The sequence below is a fragment of the Tasmannia lanceolata genome, unplaced genomic scaffold (assembly GCF_043159265.1).
Source record: "Tasmannia lanceolata isolate RefF3 unplaced genomic scaffold, GAP_Taslan_0.1 ptg000015l, whole genome shotgun sequence".
Taxonomy (NCBI): domain Eukaryota; kingdom Viridiplantae; phylum Streptophyta; class Magnoliopsida; order Canellales; family Winteraceae; genus Tasmannia; species Tasmannia lanceolata.
Genome location: NW_027518692.1, coordinates 21,495,951 through 21,517,767, shown reverse-complemented (window position 1 = coordinate 21,517,767; position 21,817 = coordinate 21,495,951). Strand labels below are relative to the sequence as shown.

Below are 21,817 nucleotides of genomic sequence, written 5' to 3'. Positions count from 1 at the left end.
CTTGAATCAACTCAACTCATAGAAGCAGAAATTACACTCACATACTATAGCAGTGGGTGCGTGGATTTTCATTTTTAACTTTTAACTGACAATAGAAAAAAAAATGCATACTATAACTTATGTAACTCGGGTCAGGTCGGGTCGGGTCGGGCCCCTTCAAACCCGGCTCGACCCGAGATTCATGCGGGCTTTTGGATGCTCAACCCGGCTCGACCCGAAACCCATGAAACCTGAACCCAACCCAAGCTATTTTCGGGTCGGGCCCCTTCAAACCCGGCTCGACCCGAGATTCATGCGGGCTTTTGGATGCTCAACCCGGCTCGACCCGAAACCCATGAAACCTGAACCCAACCCAAGCTATTTTCGGGTCGGGTCGGGTCGGGTCGGGTCGATGCAGGTCGGGTAAAACCCGGCTCGGGTTGCAGCCCTACTGAGAAGGTGCTGATAGGGAAGGTCTAATGGGTGGTAGATAATTTTCTAAATTTATAACTGTCATTTTTTTCATTGTTTCCAAAAAGTTTAGTCTCACATCTATGTTTTATAGAGAATTACCGGAGTCCCTTGTTTATATATGGGTGCCCAATCCCCAATTGCAAATCCCCTTTCTGTTCTGTGACGATCTGCAAATCTTTTCATTCTCTCATAAGCTGATAATAAATTCTCCTTCAGTAATGATAATAGGCGATCTCTACTGCATAGCTCTGTCTCCACTGCTTGCACCTTTGTAGTTCTGGGTATGTAAGCCGTGATTCGTGGTGGTGGTCTCCATAGACTACCTCGTATGGTGTGAGAAATGTGGAGAAATGGAAAGTGGTATTATACCACCACTCGGCCCTTGGAAGCCACTTGGCCCACTCCTTCGGCTTTCCACAAGAGAAACATCTCAAATAATTCTCAAGGCACCGATTAACAACCTCGGTTTGGGGGTGATAGGCCGAGCTCATTTTCAGTTGGGTTCCATGAAAGCGGAATAATTCTGTCCAGAATAACCCGGTAAATGTTGGGTCCCTGTCACTTACTATTAATTCTGTCCAGAATAACCCGGTAAATGTTGGGTCCCTGTCACTTACTATTCATCCCTGTCACTTACTATTCATCTCTGCATTCCATGTAATTTAAATACATGTTCCACAGAGAGTTGGGTAGGGCTGTAACTCGAGCCGGGTAAAACCCGACCCGCATCGACCCGACCCGAAAATAGCCTGGGTCGGGTTCAGGTTTCATGGGTTTCGGGTCGAGCCGGGTTCAGCATTCAAAAGCCCGCATGAATCTCGGGTCGAGCCGGGTTTGAAGGGGCCCGACCCGACCTGACCCGAGTTACATAAGTTATAGTATGTATATTTTTTTCTATTGTTAGTTAAAAGTTAAAGGGATAATTACATTTACACCCCCTCTAGTTTCTGACACATCCACTTACACCCCTATAGTTTAAAACGTGACAAATACACCCTTGTAGTTTCAATTTGTTTAAGGTAGGCCCCCTCAGCGGAAGGTTCGTCCATAGATTGAAGGGTTAGGATGATCCGATGGAGCTGATTTTTTGGGCACACCCTAACTATGTCAGGACTCATCAAATGAACGCTTTGGATCATCCAAACAATGTGGGCCCACATTATTTGGATGATTTTTTGGTAGTGTTTGGATTCGGGTAGGGGCCCACATTATTTGGATGATCCAAAGCGTTCATTTGATGGGTCCTGACATAGATATGGTGTGTCCAAAAAATCATCTCCATCGGATCATCCTAACCCTTCAATCTATGGACGAACCTTCAGCTGAGGGGGCAAACCTTAAACAAATTGAAACTACAGGGGTGTATTTGTCACGTTTTAAACTATAGGGGTGGAAGTGGATGTGTCAGAAACTAGAGGGGGTGTAAATGTAATTATCCCAAAGTTAAAAGTGAAAACCCACGCACCCACTGTTACTGTATGTGAGTGTAATTTCTGCTTCTATGAGTTGAGTTGATTCAAGTGTTTGATTCAGCATTGTTTGATTGTAATTACAACATTGTTTGATTACAGCATTGTTTGATTCAAGTGTGATGTGAGTGTAATTACATCATTGTTTGATTCAAGTGTAATGTGAGTGTAATTTCTGCTTCTATGAGTTGAGTTGCCTTGCCAAACAAGAATTTTCCTTAAAAATTTGCGTCAACGTGAAAAAACCCGACCCGACCCGAACCGACCCGAGATTTATCATGGGTAGGGCCGGGTTTGGGAATCGTGGGTTTTCCGAAAAAAAAACCCGACCCGACCCGACCCGAGATATTTCTCGGGTAGGGTTGGGTTCTCCAAAACCCGACCCACCCGACCCGAGTTGCAGCCCTAGAGTTGGGCCATAATTGCTGCTGTGTAGGGATGAGCCAAGGCTATAAAATGAGCATACTTTGTGAGGCGATCTACCACAACCAAAATCACGCTTTTTCATTGATTTTATCAAGTGATATATCAACCCAAACCTGCTCGAGTATTGGTAAGGGCTGAAGGAGACAAGGGGGTGCCACATTTTCTGACTTGTGACGTTGGCGGATGTCACATTCATGAACATGTTGCTTAATCTCTTCCCTCATTCCACGCCAATAGAAATTGTGGGCGACCCGTTTTAATGTCTTTTGATATCCCGAATGTCTGAGTAAAAGTCTTCTCTTGTAATAAAGTGAAATACAAGTGTGGCAACTCAAGAGGGGGGTGAATTTGTCAATTAAAAATTTTGCCTTAAATAGAAGGGTGTGTGAGATTAATCTTAGATTATTATAACCCTTGTTCAAATATGCTTATGAGATGAAGAATAGAAATTGTCAATTAAAGCAATTTATATCTAATCCTTGTTAATTAAGCAAGATAATAAAATTAGGGTTTAGATATTATCAAAACACCAAGTGCAAGAAGGCAAGTAAGAGAAGAAGAAGCACACCAAATTTATAGTGGTTCGGTCTATCAACAAGACCTACTCCACTCTTCCAAGTTTAGCTCCTTGGGAACTCCACTAATGTTGAAAGCTTTACAAACGCCTTCTTCACCTCCGAGGGGACAAACCCTCTAGCTCTGGATTCTCCTTTCTTAACGAGCAGAATCGGAGACCCTCCTACAATTAAGCTTCTCCTTAAGGCCGAAGAGAAAACCTCTCTCACAACTCCAAGATTCACCTTTCTTACCTGGCCGAATCGGAGACCCTCAATACAATGAAGAACAATAAAGAAAAACCTCTCTTAGCCTCTTGATATGCTTGATACAAAGATAGAAGCTCTCAATCTCTCCAAATGATAACAAATGTAAAAGCCCTATAGAGATCCTCTTGTTGAATGTAGATGCAAAAATCAAAGTATAGAAGCGGATTAACTAAAAACCTTGGATTTGAAAATTTGGCTCAAATAGATATGAAATAATATTGCAAAAGGTTATTTAGTTGGCCTAGGATAGGGTATAAATAGCCCACTTGAAAATATGACCGTTTGGGGGTAAAACCGTAAAAAACTGGGTTGAAAAAGTCAAGCCCCGCAAGCCCCAACGGCTACTTTTTGAGACTGTCGCAGTCGACCGAGGTGTCGCGGTCGCCCACCCTATCGGGCGCTCTTTTTTTTTTTTTTGAATTTCTTATCGCCGCAGTCGACCGAGCTTGTCGCGGTCACCCGCCGAGAGCAATCTGGACATTTTTATTTTTGTCCAGGTTCCTATCCACGGTCGGCCGACCATATGGCGATCGACCGGCCTAACCATGCTAGATTGTTTCTGGATTGCCAGAAACCCATCCGCGGTCGCCCCGGAAGCTTCGTTCGACCGGCCCACTATGTTTCGGTAGGCGCCGGACTTCCAGCCACCCTACCACGGTCGGCCGGGGAACCCGGTCAACCAACCCTGTTTAAAATTCCATTTTAAAGTTAAAATCTTAGGGACTTTGGGCTTTTCACCTTTTGGGAAGTGTGGATGGTTTCTAAAGATATCAAATTTGTTTTAAAAAAATCATTTTGAAAATCTTTGAAAGTGCAAATATACATTTAAAACAAGAGGACTCCAAATACAATTTAAAAAGATAAAACCTTGAGTCTTCTTGGATTGCTTGGCTCTTCCGCACTTTCTTGGACATCTTTGCCTTGCGAGTGAACTCTTCGACTTACTTTGGCTCTTGTGACTTCCTCCATTCTTTGAATATCTTCAATGGTCCATGAGAAAGTCACCAATGCTAGTTCAACTCCAAACTTCTACTGGCATATTGCTAGACATGCTTGTGGGATCTTCAACTTGAGCTCTTGAACTTGAACATCTTTCAAGGATGATGTCTTCAATGTGTGTGCAAGCTCTTTGGTTCATTTGCATCTTGATCCGCAAGCCATGTGTTGCATTGAGTTGTGTAATGGTAATATGACATGTCAAGTTCCTGTCTAAGACACAACACTCAAAGACAATACATTAGTCCATAAAGACTAATTAATTTGGGTTTGCTAGGATCAAAACAAGAAGGTAAAGGTGAATGATTAAGCCCATGGGAACTCTTGGGCTTGCATAAAGAATTCCATTTGTGACTCTCATAGAATAATTAGAATCATCAAGTTGTCCCTCCTTCCAACGCCGCAACTTATCTTGCATTTCCGGATCAGCATCATACTCCCTCCTCACATCATCTAACCAAGAGGGTATCAGAGTTGATATAGTAATAAGGGAACCAGAATCTACTACCCTTGAAAGAGCATCTGCTACACGATTCTCTGTCCCCTTTTTATACTCTTGTCACATATTCATACCCCATTATCTTTGTCAGCCATTTTTGTTGAGCATTGTTGGCAATTCTTTGCTCTAACAAATACTTTAAGCTGTTTTGATCTATTCTAATGATGAATCGACGACCCAATAGATATGGTCGTCACTTCTGAACTGCGATGACGATTGCCAAGAGCTCCTTCTCATATGTAGATAGGTTAACGTTCCTTCCATGCAATGCTTGACTCATGAAGGCAATGGTTTTTCCTTCTTGCATAAGTACCGCACCATAAGTACCGCACCGATGCCCCCACCAGAAGTGTCACATTCTATAATAAACGGCTTATTGAAGTCAGGCAAGAGCTTGCATCATGGCTTCTTTGAGACGTGTGAAGACGTGTTCAGCTCCATCAGACCAACCAAAAGGATTCTTTTTAAGTAATGTCGTTAAAGGAGCAGCCACCTTTCCATAGTCTTCGATAAATTTCCGGTAATACCAGGGTCCATGGCTGCCCCTTCGTGCGAAATGATGTGGCCAAGATAATCAATTTCCTCTTGACCAAACCCGCATTTTGACATCTTGGCAAACAAATTGTGAGCCCTTGATACATCTGAGGTTTTTCTAAGATGAATCAAGTTATCCTTCCATGTCCTGCTATACAAAAAATATCATCAAAAAATACAAGTATAAACTTTCTTATATGTGGCTTGAATATCTGATTCATAAGACTTTGAAGTAGAGGGTGCATTGGTGAGTCCAAAGGGCATCACCAAAAATTCATAATGACCCGGGTCCTAAACGCAGTCTTTGGGATGTCACCTTCATGGACTCGGATCTGATGTTATCCAGATCTAAGGTCTAACTTAGAATAATAGTGTGACCCGCAATTCATCAAGTAATTCATCAATAACAGGAATAGGGAACTTATCTTTAATTGTCTCCTCGTTGAGTGCTCTCTAATCAACTCAAAGGTGCCAACTACCATCATGTTTACGAACCAGCAGCACCGGAGATGGATACGGGCTTGCACTAGGGCGGATAATACCTGCTTCCAACATCTCACGCACCATCTGCTCTATTTCATTTTTTTGAAAGTGTGGGTAATGATATGATCATACACTGACTGGACCGCTTCCTTCGTGCACTGGAATTCAATGATCATGGGTTCTAGATGGTGGTACCCCCATGTGGCTCAACAATGACATCTTTGAATTCATTCATCGATTCCTTAAGTTGAACCTGATTAGGTAGTTCAGTAGGCTGCACCTCGAGACTGTAAAATTGTAGGACCACCCCTTTTACATGCTTCATGATACTTTTTTTCCATCTGAGAACAATCCACAACCTCCATACCTGTTGTCGGTACTCCCTTAACGGTATGTTCCTTTCCCTTAAAAGAGAAACTCATCCATAATTGTATAAAATCCTAAAGGATCCGGCCTAAAGTATGCAACCAGTGGGCCCCTAATACCATGTCGAAACTGCCAAGTGGCAAGAGGTAGAAATCAGTTTGGATTGTAAGTCCTTGGATGGTGATTGATACACCTGAGAACTTCCCTTCACTATTCATTTTATCACCATTAGCAACCATCACTTGAAGATGATCATTCGGTAACACCTTGATCCCACTTCTGTTAACAACTGCAGGATCTACAAAGTTGTGAGTAGTCCCTAAATCAATCGTGATGGGTCACCAGTCTCAAATCGTGGAAAATCTAGCTTAACAGTCCGGCCTTGGATTAATCCAGGTGGCTCACCTTGCGACGGCCCAGATGCTCCATCAACCCTCAGAGGTTGCCCATTAGATCGGCCATCCGAATGCTCCACTCGGTCAGCTTGAGAATTGCCTGCTAGGGTGTTCAATCTCATCTTCATGACGAGTCAGAGAAGGATCATCCATGGTCCCAGTTGGCTCTTACCTTTAGCTATCTTGAAAAGGAAGAAGAAATTGACTCTCTTCGAGGGAAATCGGTCCTCCTATTCCTTAGAAAAGTATAAGTTTGATGCAAAATTGTGAAGTCTTTCATTGATTCTCAAAGTTAAATACAATACATAACCATTACTTGCCAACATCAACAAACTAAGCAAAAGCACAAACACAGTCAACAACCAAGCCATATCCCTCCTACATTATCTCCCTAAATCTCTAGAAAGACTCCAACAACTGTTGACTTAGCATATTCATGATAAACCCAAGACTCTATCCTAACCTACCAGTTCCCACAAAAGATAAAACAACCTACTTGAGTGGCATGCCCCATAACGTGCATAAACTGCACGCATCTTGAGTTCAACACAATCACCCTCGTAAGGCCCTGTTTGTTTTAGACTGACAACGGATGGAGCCCCCAACCGATTATTAGACCGAAAATTGCAATAAATTTGAGACCAATAAGGGGACTCAACAATCCGTTGTCATAATCTGAGACAAAAGGGCCCTAAACGGGTACTGATATTTCCCCCCCTCTGACAGATCAAATTCCCCCTTTAACGTTATTAGTTAAGTTTTACACGCAAAGAAAAACGTTAAAGTGGGTGAATTTATCCTTAAGCAATGAACCATTCTCACAGAAACCATTAGGGGGGATATCATTTCCCTCCTAAACCCATAGTGCATAATTCTAATCTTTTTTTTCTCTGAGCAAAATCCGAGAAAAGAAACCCAGAAGCAGAAAGACAGAGAAGAGCCAAACGTTTTGGGTTCTGAATATTACTATTCTGTTGTACCGATCACTGATGAAAAGACGGTTTTAACCTGTTCATCGGGTATCAGCCGAACTGTAATCCTGCCCATAGTTAACAAAACGTGATTCGCCAAAGAAACGGGACGGCAAAAATTCGAGTTTAATACGGTACTGGTTCAAAAAAACGTAACCAAAAAAACGGAAACACAAGAAAATGAGTTTAGAATTTTGTCATTTACAAAATATGGTGGGGTTTGTATTATCTTTGTTCCTTCAGGACCACCTCGGTTCTGTTTTTACATATATATATATATATATAATCTGTTGCCCTTTTCAAAAAAAAAATATGGTGGGGTAAAATTGGAAAGTTGGCCCAAAAAAACGTGTTTAAAACGTTTGCCTAAAAAAAATGGAGTTTTATTGGTTGTGAAAGTTTTAAACGGCACACTAATAAAACGCATTTTTTTTCAAACGGAGTTTTGCTAACTATGATCCTACCTAACTAAAAACCCCTTTCTTTAGGCTACTGATATTGGCACTACCATGTTTTAAAGTTGCACGAACTCAGGTTGTCTTTTCATTTTTTATTGGCTTTTGAGAGCTTTGTGGGAACTGTAGTAACCTTTCACAGCTATTTAAATAATAAAGGACAAGCTGAGTCTCTGCAATTATTAAAAATTGTCTTTTCATATGGATTTGCTAAATCCAGGACTTTGAGGGACTTAGTTTAACTCGGAGTCCTTTCTCACCATTGATGTGCGTCTGTAATCTTTTTTACACTTGGAATAAAATCATCTTTTCCAAAAAAGAAGAAGAAGAGGGTTTTGCTATCAAGGTGCTTTGGGAGCTTAATTTTACATATGTTTTTAGACTTCTTTATCAAAACAGAGTTTTTATATGGTGGCCGACCGTCTGACATAAAGGGCAGAGAGAGAAAAAACTCTCCCTTGATTTTTGATCCGGTCAAACTCTCCTTTTAACCTTCCTGGGCTGATATTTTCTCTCTCGGCCCTTTATACTAAAGGGCGGCTACCATATAATTTCTCATCAAAACAAGTGTAAAAGTTTAAAACTACGTCAAAATTAAGTTGCCAAAGCACCTTAACGAGATCCCTTGATAGCAAAACTCTAAAATAAAAACTCACTTAAAACTGAGAATTTATACGATGGGTGGCCGTCAAAACACGTGAAGTCTAAAAAAGTAGGTACGACCCACTCCATATGATGATCCAAACTGTTCATCTGTTTTGGCATAACGTAAATAGGTTGTGTCCCAAAAATCATTTACATAGGATGATTCTTAACCCTCTGAACTGATCTGAATATATATGTACTGCCCCAAAAAATCATTTATCGAATCTTCTGCTAATCAGAGGGTTAGGATCATCCTATGGAAATGATTTTTGGGGCACAACCTATTTACATTGTGCCCAAGCAGATAAACGGTTTGGATCATCATATGGAGTGGGTCGTACCTACTTTTTAAGACTTCACGTGTTTTCACAGCCGCCCATCGGATAAATTCTCTTTACAACTAGAGTGCATTCTCAATATTTCAAAAAAGACAAAAATTTTGGCCATCGATTGATCTTAACGGTCCATCAATTGACCTTTGTAGATTATAATTTGCCACCATCCGTGCATTTATGACTCCACCTTTTTACACTAAAAGTGGGGTGGAAAAGCGAAGAAAACGGGGCGAAGCTTATATATTCAGTCCCCAGCCTTTCTCATTGGCTGTTACAGACTTACAGTACAGATTGCGAAAAGCTATCAGGCGCCCAATACGAGGAGGTGTAAAAGTAAAAGGAAGGGCATAACAAATTTATATGGGTCGATTTTTGGTGAGTGCCAGGGATGAAGGCAAAATGTTGAGATTGAAGGGAGAAGAAGACTGCAAGCAAACGTGCCACGACTCACCCTTCTCCAAATGGGAGGTCTCTCTCTCTCTCTCTCTCTCTCTCTCTCTCTCTCTCTCTCTCTCTCTCTCTCTCTCATTTTTTTTTTCTCTTTCTTTTCCCTTTCAGTACTTAGCTACTATATCTTTGACATAATTTTAATTTTTTTAAAACATTTGTTATTGTTAACTAGATTATTCGAATGTAAAGTTCATATTTTCTATTTTTTCAATTAATAAACTGGTAAGGGTCTTGAGAAACCTATGCTTACACCCCCACCCCACGACACACACGCAAAAAAAAAAAAAAAAAAAATGATAATGGGTTCTTTCCTTTTTTATAAACTGGGGTTTAGATCTATGTCAGATACATCTCCTATATTTTCAAAATATAGCAATTTTATAGTAATATTTTAGTAAAACGTCAAAATCCCGATATATTTCTGAGCATTTAAAAAAAAATAGCAATATTTATTTTTATTTTTTTCTTAATTTAAAATTAATATATCTCTAGATTTTCCCTTGCCGAGAAATTCCCGAGAACGGTATTTGTGACATAGGTTTAGATTTGTGTAACGACCCGGATTTTGGGCAAATTTTTAGACATAATTTTTTTTTTTTCAAAATCCTAAAATCCGAATCGCTACCCCAAAAAGGAAAACAAAAACTAAACAATTCTATTCCATTAATTGAATGTCTATTATATGATTTATCTAAACTGCTAATATCAAACTATGAACCAAAATAAAATAATAACTGAATCCATGATTAAACCTCAATATGTAAAATGAATAAAAACAACTAAACTTCCATTTGGGCAGCACAACAAGTCACCCCCCAAAAGAAATCCTATGAGTGCTCTCCCCATCCTAAGTGCCACCTAGACTTGTTCATCGGCAAAGGCTCCTGAATTTTCTCACGAACAAAGTCTGGAAAATAATCTAAGTCAAACAACAAGCTCATGTGACTGGCTTGGATAATAAAAGTGACAAGAATGAAAATTTGCATTATAAAGGTGTTCATCATGGCATTCACATGTGATAAGGAAAATAAATAAGAATTATAAGATTTATTGCTAAGGATAAAGAATATCAATAAGCATGTGAGAATGTCAAGAAAATATACTAAAGATGGCAAATCATGAAATCATATAAGAGAGCCTCAATCATAAAATAGTACATATAGAGAAAGGTATCATGTCATCTCCACGAGGTATATGGGTCATATTTATATCCTCATAATTATATACACGATGGAAATCATCACAAACGCGTCGGTAAGTTGCCACACGTAGCTCTATGGCCTTCTCGTACTATAGCACGAGGCGTAATATTAATAATAAAAAAACACCGTGTATATAGATTATGGCTTAAAAATATAAAGTCCTACCACAGGAAATTCTACTGGGATAATCAGTTAATTCAATGACATGGGTGCAAAAAGAATGCGAATAATCATAGGAAACGGAAATATAATCACAGAAATAATAATTATAACTAATATTATAAAAGTCAGTCATCACTTGCCTTCGATTTCTTGAGTGAAAGGAGTCAAAATACCACGCTCTAGGTGTCACTCGGAAGAAAGCCTGTAATCATGACATGTCGCATGGGTGTCAATCCAAATATATTTGATGTTTCAAATACTTCTTTCTTTTCTTTGCTCCCCATTAACCTATATGTTTTCCCTAATATTTTCACTTCCCTAATTTATTCCTATGTCATTCTTTTTTATCCTAAAAATCCCTTTTTTTCCAATTCTTATGTAACATTTATGATTTAAATTTGGTAGGATGTTAGTACTTTAACCCACTAACCATAGCATACACTAGTCCTTCCCAAAATCCTTAATTTAAGCCATAGGATTTCTACTTAAATGATTGTTTTTACTAAGTAGTTACCCCAACACATCCATTCCATTTAAGTTTAAAAAACACTTTTCCCCATCTCCCATAATCCAACAATTATTATTTAATACATATAGGGGCTGTTCTTACCAAAAAGAGTTCCCAAAACATGATTAAAACTCATACTCGATTGCCGTTTTATCTTAAACTAATTCATATATTTTGTTATTCCATACTTGTACATCCAACACATCTTAAAACAACATTTTTAATAAATTTTCAGCTACTTTAGGTGCTGATTTTTATCGAAAACTGCGCTTAAATACCTATATATTGTATATACATCACCCATTTCATATAAAATCGTAGACATACACTACATGCTATTTCTACAAAAAAGGTACACACAAAACAACCCCCTATTTACTACTATTTTGTGCGATTTTGTTGAAAAAACCTCCTAAAATATTGTAAAACCCATTATCATGATGTATTCACCATTAAAACCCATTTATTATTACTCTAGGTTGAAACCCTAATATATTTCTTGAAAAACAGTGCTGATTTTTTTTAATTAAAATCGTTGAACCTCTTAAAGATTATATGAATAGCCTTAAATCTCGAAAACAAGTCCCTAACACAATCGATTAGGGTTCCGACAACAAAAGAAAATCCATGAAACTCTCTCTTCTTGATTCGAAAAGTTTATTTTTCATCTTAGATTATAGAAAATCCTAATAATTAAAGCAAAATTTCGAGTTTAAGCACTTACTTGATTGGAGAAAAAGAAACAATTTGAGGAAACCCCTATTTTTCTTTTTTCTTATATTTTCTTCTTCTTTTCTTCTCTCTCTCTCTCTCTCTCTCTCTCTCTCTCTCTCTCTCTCTCAGTTTCGGGATGGCGTGCGCAAGGGGAGGAAACCCATGTTTTGATTCCAATATATAACATTTTTATAAAAGGTTTCATATTCTAAGTCTAAAAGGAATGGTAAGTGTTTACTTTTATTAGTTCTCTCTGATCTTATCTTATTAAATAAATTAACTACAAAATATATATTAAGTGGTCCCACTTATTATTTATAGTAAAAATAGACTTACTATTTATAGTAAGTTTATTATTTATAGTAAAAATAGACTTACTATTTATAGTAAAAACGGACTTACTATTTGTAGTAAAAATGGACTTACTATTTATAGTAAGTGCAATTTTGACGGTCCGAAAAGTTCCAATCGAAGATCTAAACCGTTGATCTTCGATCGGGGGATCTATGACCAAGATTTAAATAAAATCATTAACTTTCCTGACCCTTAGTGGGGCCGGGTGTTACAATTTGGTTCCCTGAGGCCTGGCCAAACTGAATTGGCTCAGCTGAGTTCCAAGTATGTCATGCTAGTGAACATTGGATTGAACATATGGTGACACGCAATTAGGGGTGCAACTTGGGTCTGGCTCAACCCGATTTTGGCTCGGGTTGGGTTGGGTTAGGGTTGGGAAAAGCCGTCCCGATTTAAATTCGGGTTGGGTTAGGGTTGAGGCCTTGGCAACCCGACCCGACCCAAACCCACCCTCCGTCTTCTAATTTTATCATGATTTTCTCAGGATTATGTTTTTCTTTCTTGTATTTTTCTGTTTGGCCGTAGATGAATCCGATCCCAACCCGTGGCTTGGGTTGGGTCGGGTTAGCGTTGAGGGAATGCTATCTCAGGTTGGGTTAGGGTTGGCCTCAACCCGACCCGACCCGAGTTGCACCCCTACACACAATTGTGAGAAGATTGTGATCCCATCATATCTGGAGGTGATAATGCATTATGTTACATTTTGCTCTTGATTTTGGTTGACCTTAGTGCTATAAAGAATTATATTTGAGCTATAAATTGTGAAGTCTACAAACCTTGAGTTGGGCATGTCATATAGATGTGGATCCCCACAATTAATCTACATGTACAGCTTTCCTAGATTGCTAATGATTCATTTGTGACCAGTAGCTTTTTCTTCTGAGAGATAATGATGAAGTTTATTAGATAAAGGAAACAATACCAAAGAGAAGGTGACATGCTGACCCCATTAAGAAAAAAAGTGAAATAAAAAGAAAGGAAGGGGAAAGAGCACCGAAATTACATGCCTTCTACAAAACAAGGACCCGCAAAACCCATACATGGAACAGTCCTATTCCTATCTACTCCATCCCTTGCTAACAAATCACCCATATGCAATATCATTAGCTCTCATGAATATGCTTGTAAGACCTTATATGAATAATCTCTGAGATAAAAAAATCCTACATTTGTGTGCATAACTCCTACTCCATGATTGAAGCAGCTATTTACATAATTTATTGTTTCAACATAATTCTTTTAAGTGTTATATATCAGGCTCCGCAAAGAAAGAATTTGTTGTCTTAATGTATTTTGATTTTTATTTTCATGTCATGGGAAGCTTACTGTTCCCACCCCATGGTTAAACTCTCTCTCTCTCTCTCTCTCTCTCTCTCTCTCTCTCTCTCTCTCTCTCTCTCTCTTCAAACTTCATATGGTATCAACTGTTCTTGCTCCACATATAAATTCACAATATTTAATCCCCCCCCCCCCCCCCACACACACACAAAACACTATATAGGAGTTACTCTGGTTTCTATATTTAAGCTTTGAGTCTTTGTCATTTCCTTAACAAAAGCCGAGGAGACATATTTTAGGGGAGGGAACCACCCCGAAAAGGTAAAAATGAACATATAATCAGGAATAAAGGGGTACCATTAAAAAAAATAGGAATAAAGGGGTATTCGGAAACACTTCCATCTCCTTCACTTTGTTGCGTCTAAATTTGGAATCTGAAAATTTATACAATAGCCTGTCTTTATAGCTCTGTATAGCATTATCTTGAATTTTCTATTTTATAGATTCATTTTAAATAGTTCTATTTATTTTGGTGTGTCATCTATTCAGATTCTAGTTGGGCCTTCTGATTGGGAAAACCATTCCTTGGGCGAGGATGGAACGGAGAGGTATCGGATCCATAGGCTCCCAGAAATCTGCTCACATCCAGGTCTCTATGAGCTTGGCATAGCCGCAGCTCACACTGATTTAGGTCGTAAGATCAACAAGATTAATTCTAGCAGCGTCGTCCCCATCTACATTGGACAAGCCGACAATGTTAGGATGCGACTCCAGGAACATGGCCGGGGAAGTTCCCATTTGGGCAGTGGCACCTCAACTGGGGAGCATGGATTATTTGAAAATATATTTTCGAGGGGCTATCCAATCCTATACAGATGGGCTCCGGTAAAGTCTCATTTCTTTTATCTTATTTATTCCTTTATTTGGAGGGGTACCTGATGCTTGGTGAAACCGATGCCTTTTTGTGCTGAAATTGATTTATACCATTATAGTTGAACTTTCTGAATGTTTGATAACTACCTTAAATTGGAATCCAGGTGGAGCTAAATTTGGCAAAACGAGACATGGAAGTAATCTTCACTTAATCTTGATTCAGACAGTCTACTGAATTTTTTCACCTGAAGTGTCATTTTGAGGTGTCTTCTTCTAGATGCAGCTATGAGGATTCCAATGTGATAGAATTGGTGATTCTTAATTGCATACGCTAAATATATTTAGAAAAAATAATGTTTTTGTACAACAGTTGACGACTTTAAATAATCAACAAATGTAGCAATATCAAATTTTCGAGAAAGGATAAATCCAATGGTAAGTGTTGATAGTCCTTATTTGGTTTGGGTACTATATGTTATACAAGAACAAAAGAGCCATTATAGCACACAGGATTTAATGGTTACTAAATAGTCAGCCCCAGGACCAACGCAGATTTGGTAGAGATTTCCAACTAAACATCATGGTTTCCTTGGAGGCTGGGATTTACTTCTTGCTGAAGCAACCTTTCCTTGGGAATTATGATCCATGAATAAGAGTGTCTGAAGAAGCCTTTTAAGGGCTCTCCTTACAAGTTCATGCATCACCTACTTTCTAGTTAGCATGAGGCAAATCAACAATGCAGATCAATGCACCTTCAAAACTACACACAGTCGCTAATTGACAGCTACCCATGTTACTTTCTAAGTGGGATTTATGGGTTAAAGCCTGTTTGGATGCTACATAAAGAGAGAAAGTGGATGGAAAGAAACCCTTTTTCCCTTTTAACACTGTCGATTATGCTTTTGGATGCTATGTAAAGCGGTTTCTCGAAAAGTGGAGAGTTCCTTGTCGAGTGCTTGTCGGCTGAGGTGGCAGCCCATTTAGCCGACTTCATTTTCCCCTTAAACTCAACTCAACTCAACTAAGCCTTTGTCCCAAACTAGTTGGGGTCGGCTGATGAATCCTTTAGAAAATTTTCATGAAGAAGGTGAAAGGATCTACGCAGCTCAAATTGACTAAGTCTAGTCTGAGCCGGTCAGAACCAGGCGGGTTCTTCGTCATCACAAATCCAGCAGCCTTCAAAAACCTTTCCTCGTTCTCAATCGGCATCAACAAGCAGCACAAACAGTCTAAGAGATTCTACTACATCTCGTCCTCGCCCATAGTCCTCCAGTTACACATGCACATGCTCACTTGTCTAGGTTCCAAGACTTTGTAACTGCTATTATTTAAGATGTGGCATGGATTATATGTGATCATCATAATATAAGAATGAAAATGTATCCACTTTCATGTATGATTTAGTTGACAACGACAAGCGGGGTCCAAATGCAGACTTTGCAGTTGATGTGTAGGACTTGGGTATATTTCTATTACAACATGGTGGAGAGACTCCTATTCCTGGACTAAGACACTGTGAATCTAATGAACAAGCATTTCATTCTTTAATTTCTTTATTATGTGGTGATCAGTTCTTAACAATTTTAAGCGAATAATGTTTAATCTTGTGCTCTACTCTAATCGATCATGAACCGTTACACAGTGAGTGCATTTTCTGGGTTCAAATAATTTAAAATAGTTTATTCAAACCAAACTAGGACATTCATCCAAACTATCATTCATGATTCCAAATGAAAGATTCCTTTATCTTTATGTTTCAACTTTCTCTTATGAATGCTATATTTCTAGGTACCCTATCACATGATTGTTTTTGCTTCTCCTCATTTAATTGGTATGCTCCTCATTTTTAAGATGAACATCATTTTTTTACGTTATACGTTTGTATTCCTATATATTTATCTTTCATCTTTCAATTTTTATTTTATGCTCCTCATTTTATAAAGCATTGGTAAAACACCAATTTTCAACTACCCTTTCACATACTTGTTGACCAATTTCCAACAACCCTTTCACGTACTCGTTGACCATTAGTACCTTATTGTAATAAATCTAGAAAATAAACTAAATTGACAAAGGAATAAGAAGGAATAAGCGTGAAAGATGTGTGTGTGTGTGATGTGTGTGTGTGTGTGTGAGAGAGAGAGAGAGAGAGAGAGAGTAATACTCGGCCCCACCTTAGGTCGGTGACGCAGGCGCATCTTAGACGATTGAAGGCCAGATGTTTTAGATTGACAATTAGATTAGCTAGATTCTTCGGATCAACGGCCAAAAATCTCAAGTCAATGACCGGACCATTGAAGATTTTCATATCCTCGAAGATTTGTTCGAAAGCCTATGAATCTTAGAGACCTTTTGACCATTAGTAATTAATGTGCATAATGTATTTGAAATCATTTACTTCCGAATGTTCTTGGATTGTAGCTTTAACATTCTTATGAATGCTGTCTATCTAAACCCTTCATTTGTTCCTAATCCTTGTTATTCGTGAATGTGACAGATGCAAAATAAAAAATACAAAAAGGAAGCTGACAAGACAAAAACTTGGCTACTTCAGTGTGTTTATCTAACTAGTTAATGTGTTTCTAATCCCATTGTCATTATTGAATTTACAGATGCAAAATAAGAATGAAGCTGAGAAGACAGAAGGTTGGCTGCTTGAAACCTTTGATTATGCATGGAAGAAAGGTGGCAACAGTATCCGCTGCCCAGATGACATCCTTCAAAAACTAGATAGAACTAGTTCTGGCATTGCCCAGTTCTCTATCTTCCTTGAACCTTTCAATCCCCGGAATTGGTCTCCCTTCAGTGTGAAGCAAGAGGGTATGAAGATCAATTTGACCATGAAAGATACCGAATCAAATTCGAATGATTCGGAGCACATTATTGGTCCCTGGGCCTTCACATTCAGCAAATCACGGCCTCGATTAGTTTCAGGAAACTGGGATGTTATTAACAATGATGATATATGTGGAGTGGCCCTAGGTGATGGGTCTATTTGTAGAAGCAGGCCAGTTGATGGGAGAAAAAGGTGTGGCCAACATGAAGGAATGAGGGTTACTGGGGCATCCTCCCGGTTAGTTATACCTTCAGTAACAAAAGACGAATGTGTTAGTGAAGATTATACTATATGTGGAGTGGCTTTAGGCGATGGGGCTGTTTGTAGAAGTAGACCCACTGAAGGAAGAAAAAGGTGTGGTGAACATAAAGAAATGAGGGTTAATGAGTCATTCTCCACTTCATTTGTACCCAAGGGAGACTTGGAAACAACAGAGAAACATCTTAAAGAGGAATATAGTATTTGTGGAGTGGCTTTAGGTGATGGGTCTCTTTGTAGAAGTAGACCCATTGAAGGAAGAAAAAGGTGTGGTGAACATAAAGGAATGAGGGTTAATGAGAAATTCTCCACTTCATTTGTACCCAAGGGAGACTTGGAAACAACAGAGAAACATCTTAAAGAGGAATATAGTATTTGTGGAGTAGCTTTAGGTGATGGGTCTCTTTGTAGAAGTAGACCCATTGAGGGAAGAAAAAGGTGTGGTGAACATAAAGGAATGAGGGTTAATGGGTCATTCTCCACTTCATTTGTACCCAAGGGAAACTTGGAAACAACAGAGCAACATCTTAAAGAGGAATATAGTATTTGTGGAGTGGCTTTAGGTGAGGGGTCTCTTTGTAGAAGTAGACCCATTGAGGGAAGAAAAAGGTGTGGTGAACATAAAGGAATGAGGGTTTTCTCCACTTCATTCGTACCCAAGGGAAACTTGGAAACAAAATGGAATCATTTTAAAGAGGAATATACTATTTGTGGAGTGGCTCTAGGTAATGGGTCTGTTTGTAGAAGTAGACCCATTGAAGGAAGAAAAAGGTGTGCTGACCATAAAGGAATGAGGGTTAATGTGTCGTCATCTACATCATTTATACCCAAGGAAAGGTTAGTAACAAAAGGAACATCAGGTGTTTGTGGTGTAGGATTACGAGGCGGATCTGTTTGTATGGAATCCCCAGTCCGTGGAAGGAAGAGATGTGAGCAACACAAAGGAATGAGGGTATGATCATCTCTGGGTCAAGTTGAATCAGAAGCATCTTCGCGAGAGATGCTGTGTATGTGTCTTAGTAGTATGTTTCTAAATTGCTTTGGTAAATTTGTGAACTCGCATAGATATCATGTTGGAGGTATTTGTAAAAACAATTTGCAAAATATTCGGTGTAACAGTTTTAAACCCCATTAGATTTAGCTAGTCCAACGTTGTTTGAACAGATCCGACCTATGATAATTTAAGCGTAATATATTTCTTGACTTGCTTGTAGCATTCCTGTATTGTGTTATTATGCTCTGCTGTTATATTATTGTGCCATGATTATACCCCTCAGAGTTCCAATGTAGTTGCAGACTGTTTAGCATGAGAGGGCACTGATATGGAGGTTTTACTGGTGCGAGATAATCTTCGATTTTTATTTATTTTTTTATTTTTTTGTTGTGTTTCCAAAAAATTCATTCTCACATCGGTGTTTCGTTGAGAATTACTTGAGTCCCTTGTTTATGTGTGCTTGGATTCCATTGTTTACTACTATTTAGCATGGGCTTATCTTATAGGGTGTTCTTTTTCAATAAAAATTTGTCATGTTTTCTCTGCTTTAATTTGTTCCTGTTTATCCATTTTATGTCCAATATTTTGCCAAGTAAGCAAGAAAATGTGGCATGATCAATGACATTGCTTATGGTTTAGCCAGAGAAGTTGCTGATAGGGAGGTCTAATGGGTGGGAGATAATCTTGTAAATTTGTAATTATCGGGTTTTTTTTTTGTTTCCAAAAAGTTTAGTCTCACATCTGTGTTTTATAGAGAATTACCAGAGTCCCTTGTTTATATATGGGTTCTTGGATTCAATTGTTTATTTTTATTTAGCATGTGAACTTCAATCTTATAGGGTACTGCAGTCTTTGTTAGTAAAATATTTGTTATGTTTTCTTTGCCTTCCATTTCTTCTGTGCATTGTTTATTGATTTTGTGTCCAATCTTTTGCCATTTAAGCAAGAAACTGTACTTAAAAATAAAGAAAAATACAAAATACCAGGATGCTATATTCTCAACTACACTCTGTTTCTTACTTGACCCCTTATTATGTTTAGAGAAATCTGCTAATCTCAGTTAATCATTATTAATGATGAAGAGTGCTTATATAAAGCACTTACAATTAAAGATAAGGATACACATGATAAGATCAAGAGATAATCCTAATCACCATCCTCAAACTAATCCACATCCTCAACTACCTAATCTTCCAAGTCTAGATATGATATAGTCTAACATGCCCCCTCACACGTATGTGGATTGAAAATCGACATATGTTTGATTACAATGAAGTTCCTAAATTGAAAATTCCCCAATTTGGTACATGTGCTGAAGATGAGATGTCATCGTTGTTGCTGAAGATGTTTTTTTGTTTATTGCCTGATGAATGATGCTGCTTGCTGAAGCGCTTGGAAGATGAGCCTTAATAGGCTTGATGGGACTCTAACTTCGATGGGTGAGTTCTCATGGATCGATTTTCGATACCGGTCTTTAAAGAAATGGGTCACAATGGACCAAGCCTCGATGGGCAATCCTCATGGAATGAGACATCATGGGTCGGCTATTGATGCCAATCCTCATGGAATTTGAAATTGCTCTCTCAGGCACGTGCCTCAAGGGACGAGGCACCTCAACTAAATAGAGCTTCAATTTCAGGCACGCACCTCAAAGAATTGAGGCACCTCAACTAGGGGTGCAACTTGGGTCGGGCTCAACCCGAACCCGACGGGTCAGCCCAATTTTTGCTCGGGTTAGGTTGGCATTTTCTTGGGTTGGGTTGGGTTGGGAAAAGCCAACCCGATTTAATTTCGAGTTGAATTAGGGTTGAGGCCTTTGCAACCCGACCCGACCTCCGTCTTCTAATTTTCTCATGGTTTTATAGGGTTATTTTGTATTTTTCTATTTGGCCCTAGATGAACCCAAACCCAACACGAACCCATCCCGACCTGATTTAGAGGCGGGCTAGGTTGACCATCCTCAACCCGAGGCTCGGGTTAGGGTTGAGAGAAGCTATCTCGGGTTGGGTTAGGGTTGGCCTCAACCCGACCCGAGCTACACCCGTAACCGCAACTGAAATGGATCAAAAAGGAAAATAAATTTAAAAGAAATTGGCCGAAATATAAAAGTAACGATACGAGCAACACTTGACGGCTTTGGAATGATGACAACACTGGTAAGAGAACGACATTGCGTTAAAAAATGGGGTGCAAAAGAACAGAAGGGAGAAAAAAAGGGCGATTTCATCTCTCTCTGATGAAGATAATAGGCCAATAAGTGGCATATTTGCCCATTAGGATGTATATTTCCATGTTATTTAGTTTAAGAATTTCTTTTCCATGTTATTTTAGTTTCTAGGAATTTTATTTCAATATTTACTTTTTAGGGATTCTTAAATTAGGTAGTTTCCTTATTTTAAGGACTCCTAATTGCCTATATATAGGCCTTATTTAGTAGAGATTATTAACTATGATTGATATTGAATAAAGATTCTTCTCCCTCGTTTTTTTCTTCTCTCTTCTAATTTCTTCTCTTCTCTCCCTAAATTCGTCTATTCTTCTTCTACTTCTCCCTAAATTCGTCTCTTCTTCAGGTTATTTTCGTCTCTTCTTCCCCTATTCTTCTAATTCTATCCCCTTTCGTCTATTTCTCTCCCATTTCCTCAATTTTTCTTCACGGTGCTGCATCAATTTGGTATCAAAGCGAAAGATCCAAGAATCTCAGCAAAATCAAAGCTAAAGATCCAAGACTCCGAGAAGATCACAGCACAACTTGCGATCATAGTCAAGGTATATTTTTAATCTCAGCCCCAAACCTGCAGAAAATTTACACCAAATCGGCAACCCAAAACCCTAATTCCTTCAAAACCATAACCCTAACCCTTTGAGGACTTTCATCAAACATCTTGCCTACCCCATAAAATCTGTCCTGATTTTTGCTTCAAGTTTTCATTGCCGAATAGCCCTTGAAACCCAGTTTTTCCTTCTAAATCTGCAGCCCCTACTGCCCTCTACAATCCGGCAGATTTTGCTACTGCAACCCCACCCAGAATCACCTTTAGACCAGCCCTTTGTTTTCTGCCCAGACCCCCTCTTGTTACCCACCAATCAGTCCCAAAACCTAACCCTAATCTTTACAAGCCCAACAATCCCTTGCAATTTCGATCAAGCAAACTTTCCACTGTTTCACTATCACCCACAACCCAGCCTTGCGTATCACCCACCTAACCCACCTTTGTTTTAGCCTCTAAAGCCGTACATCACATCCACCTTTCCAATTTGCAACTTGCAGGTTTCATCTTCCCCAAACTCTACCTGAGAGCAGCCTTGTAAAGCCTGCAAAATCAGACCATAAACA

The 21,817-nt window shown here is 39.0% G+C and overlaps 1 protein-coding gene across 1 annotated transcript; it reads left to right on the top strand.

The window, feature by feature from the left end:
• The first annotated feature begins 9,053 nt into the window (after window positions 1-9,053).
• Window positions 9,054-18,689, top strand: LOC143845786 (protein EFFECTOR OF TRANSCRIPTION 2-like). Its single transcript, XM_077354198.1, has 3 exons — window positions 9,054-9,319; window positions 14,069-14,404; window positions 17,005-18,689. The coding sequence occupies exons 1-3, from the start codon at window positions 9,212-9,214 to the stop codon at window positions 18,442-18,444; spliced, it is 1,884 nt and encodes a 627-aa protein (XP_077210313.1). The 5' UTR covers window positions 9,054-9,211; the 3' UTR covers window positions 18,445-18,689.
• The last annotated feature ends 3,128 nt before the right edge of the window (window positions 18,690-21,817 follow it).